Consider the following 1811-nt stretch of genomic DNA (forward strand, 5'->3'; position numbering starts at 1 on the left):
GTGAAGAGGGCACATACTTCATTACCATTTTTGAGCCCTTAATAAGCAAGCTCTTAAACACAACTCTATTTGATAGATATTGTTAACTGTTTGCTCTACAAAGAGTTCTTCATCAACACACTTTGTTTTACCTACATTACAGAACCTTCCTTTTCTGTCACGTCACCGATGGGGCAGAGATGCCAGTTTAGCTACAACATCTGTGAAGAAATCAACCCGAAATAAGTGGTAAACGATATAAGGTTGATATTTAACGTTTTTACTATCGTTCCATCCAAACATTGGAAATCAGAAAACAGGAACTGTTCGTTCAGATGCTAAGTTGGCGTTGATAAAAATACTTCATACATAAACAATACAAACTGTTGCTATCGGAATTACTAAAACTTGAAAAAAAATGGCAACGAATCTGACTGGAAATTCCACGACCGGAGAGGAGGAAGACGATGCGTTATTTGGACTGAATATTGTTGTACCAATTGGAATTATAATCGCAATAATCATAATTATAGCAATTGTTGGGAATGTGTTTACCATTGCAGCTTTCATCAAAGACCGGAAGTTGCGCTCAACTTACAACATCTACATCGTTAACCTAGCCGTGACAGACTTACTCCTAGGATGTCTCAGTATGCCGTTTTACGCTGTGTACACTTTGAAGACACACACGTGGCCTTTTGGATATCATTTCTGTAAAGCATACATGGTAATAGACTTCACGCTGTGTCTCGAGGCTGTGCTTGTTATGATCATTCTCAGTCTGGATCGACTACTGTTACTTAAACAAGGGTCGCAATACATGCACAAAGAGACAAATAAAGTTGCCTGCATCAAGATCGCTATATCCTGGGTCATATCGTTTCTTCTGTACAGCCCTGCTATCATTGGTTGGGACATTTGGACAGGCCAAGACTCTAATGAACCTGGCGACTGCGATGTGCAATTCGCCTATAATTTTGATTTCACGATGGCAACTGCTGTTATTGAGTTTGGTATACCTTTCATATGCCTAAGTGTTTTGAATTTGATAATATACCTAGAAATACGTAAACGAATACAGGCAAAAGAAAACTCGAAGAAAGTTCCAAAATATCAACCCTCCTCTATTCCTGTAACAGGTACAAGCGGTAGCAATCCAGTCAACGGAGATACGTCCAAGTCGCAGGTCGAACAACAACGTGGAGCTGCGCAAGGAACAACAATGCAAAATGCAGTTCAGCCAATCCAAGATACTCAAAAGATGCGTGGTGTTCGGAAGGACACAAAAGCTGCCAAGAGTCTGGGACTATTGGTAATCGTGTTTGCCATCACCTGGGCTCCCTATACGGTAACTACCATCATAATATCAGCTTGTGAGGCTTGTGTCAATGAGGATGTTTATGAGTTCCTTAACTGGTTGCTGTGGACTAAGGCGGCACTTAACCCGTTCCTGTACGCTTACAATAATCAAAGGTTCAGAGAACACTTCATGTACTTTCTCTTTTGCTTCAGGAAACGTAACCGTGTCCATACTGAGCAAACTGTTTCTACAGTGTCCTAACAAACCATCTTATTGATAACATGAAAGGTGGTGAAACCAACAACATTTAAATAAAGTAAATAACCTTCTGAACTTTTTTGAAAAATCAGTGTCGAAAATAACATCTTAAGGACTGTATACTGCTTGTCAGAAATGTACATACATATTTGTGGCATTCAGAAAATAATATCGCAAAAATGTAACACGAGGAAAAGGGAAAAATTTAGAAAAGGTACAAAAGTCATTGTAACTTTCAAAGATGTTTAATAAGCTAACATTTTTGTAATCATTA

The 1811-nt window shown here is 38.9% G+C and overlaps 1 protein-coding gene across 1 annotated transcript; it reads left to right on the forward strand.

Moving 5' to 3' along the window:
- Positions 1-397: 397 nt before the first annotated feature.
- LOC132558353 (histamine H3 receptor-like) lies at positions 398-1540 on the forward strand. Its single transcript, XM_060222900.1, has one exon. The coding sequence runs from the start codon at positions 398-400 to the stop codon at positions 1538-1540; it is 1143 nt and encodes a 380-aa protein (XP_060078883.1).
- The last annotated feature ends 271 nt before the right edge of the window (positions 1541-1811 follow it).

This window comes from Ylistrum balloti, unplaced genomic scaffold (assembly GCF_031769215.1).
Source record: "Ylistrum balloti isolate Yb309-2 unplaced genomic scaffold, AGI_CSIRO_Ybal_v1 Utg370780, whole genome shotgun sequence".
NCBI lineage: Eukaryota > Metazoa > Mollusca > Bivalvia > Pectinida > Pectinidae > Ylistrum > Ylistrum balloti.

Excerpts from the sequence above, each read along its gene's own strand:
- LOC132558353 (XM_060222900.1), top strand. The coding sequence starts at position 398 with ATGGCAACGAATCTGACTGGAAATTCCACGACCGGAGAGGAGGAAGAC.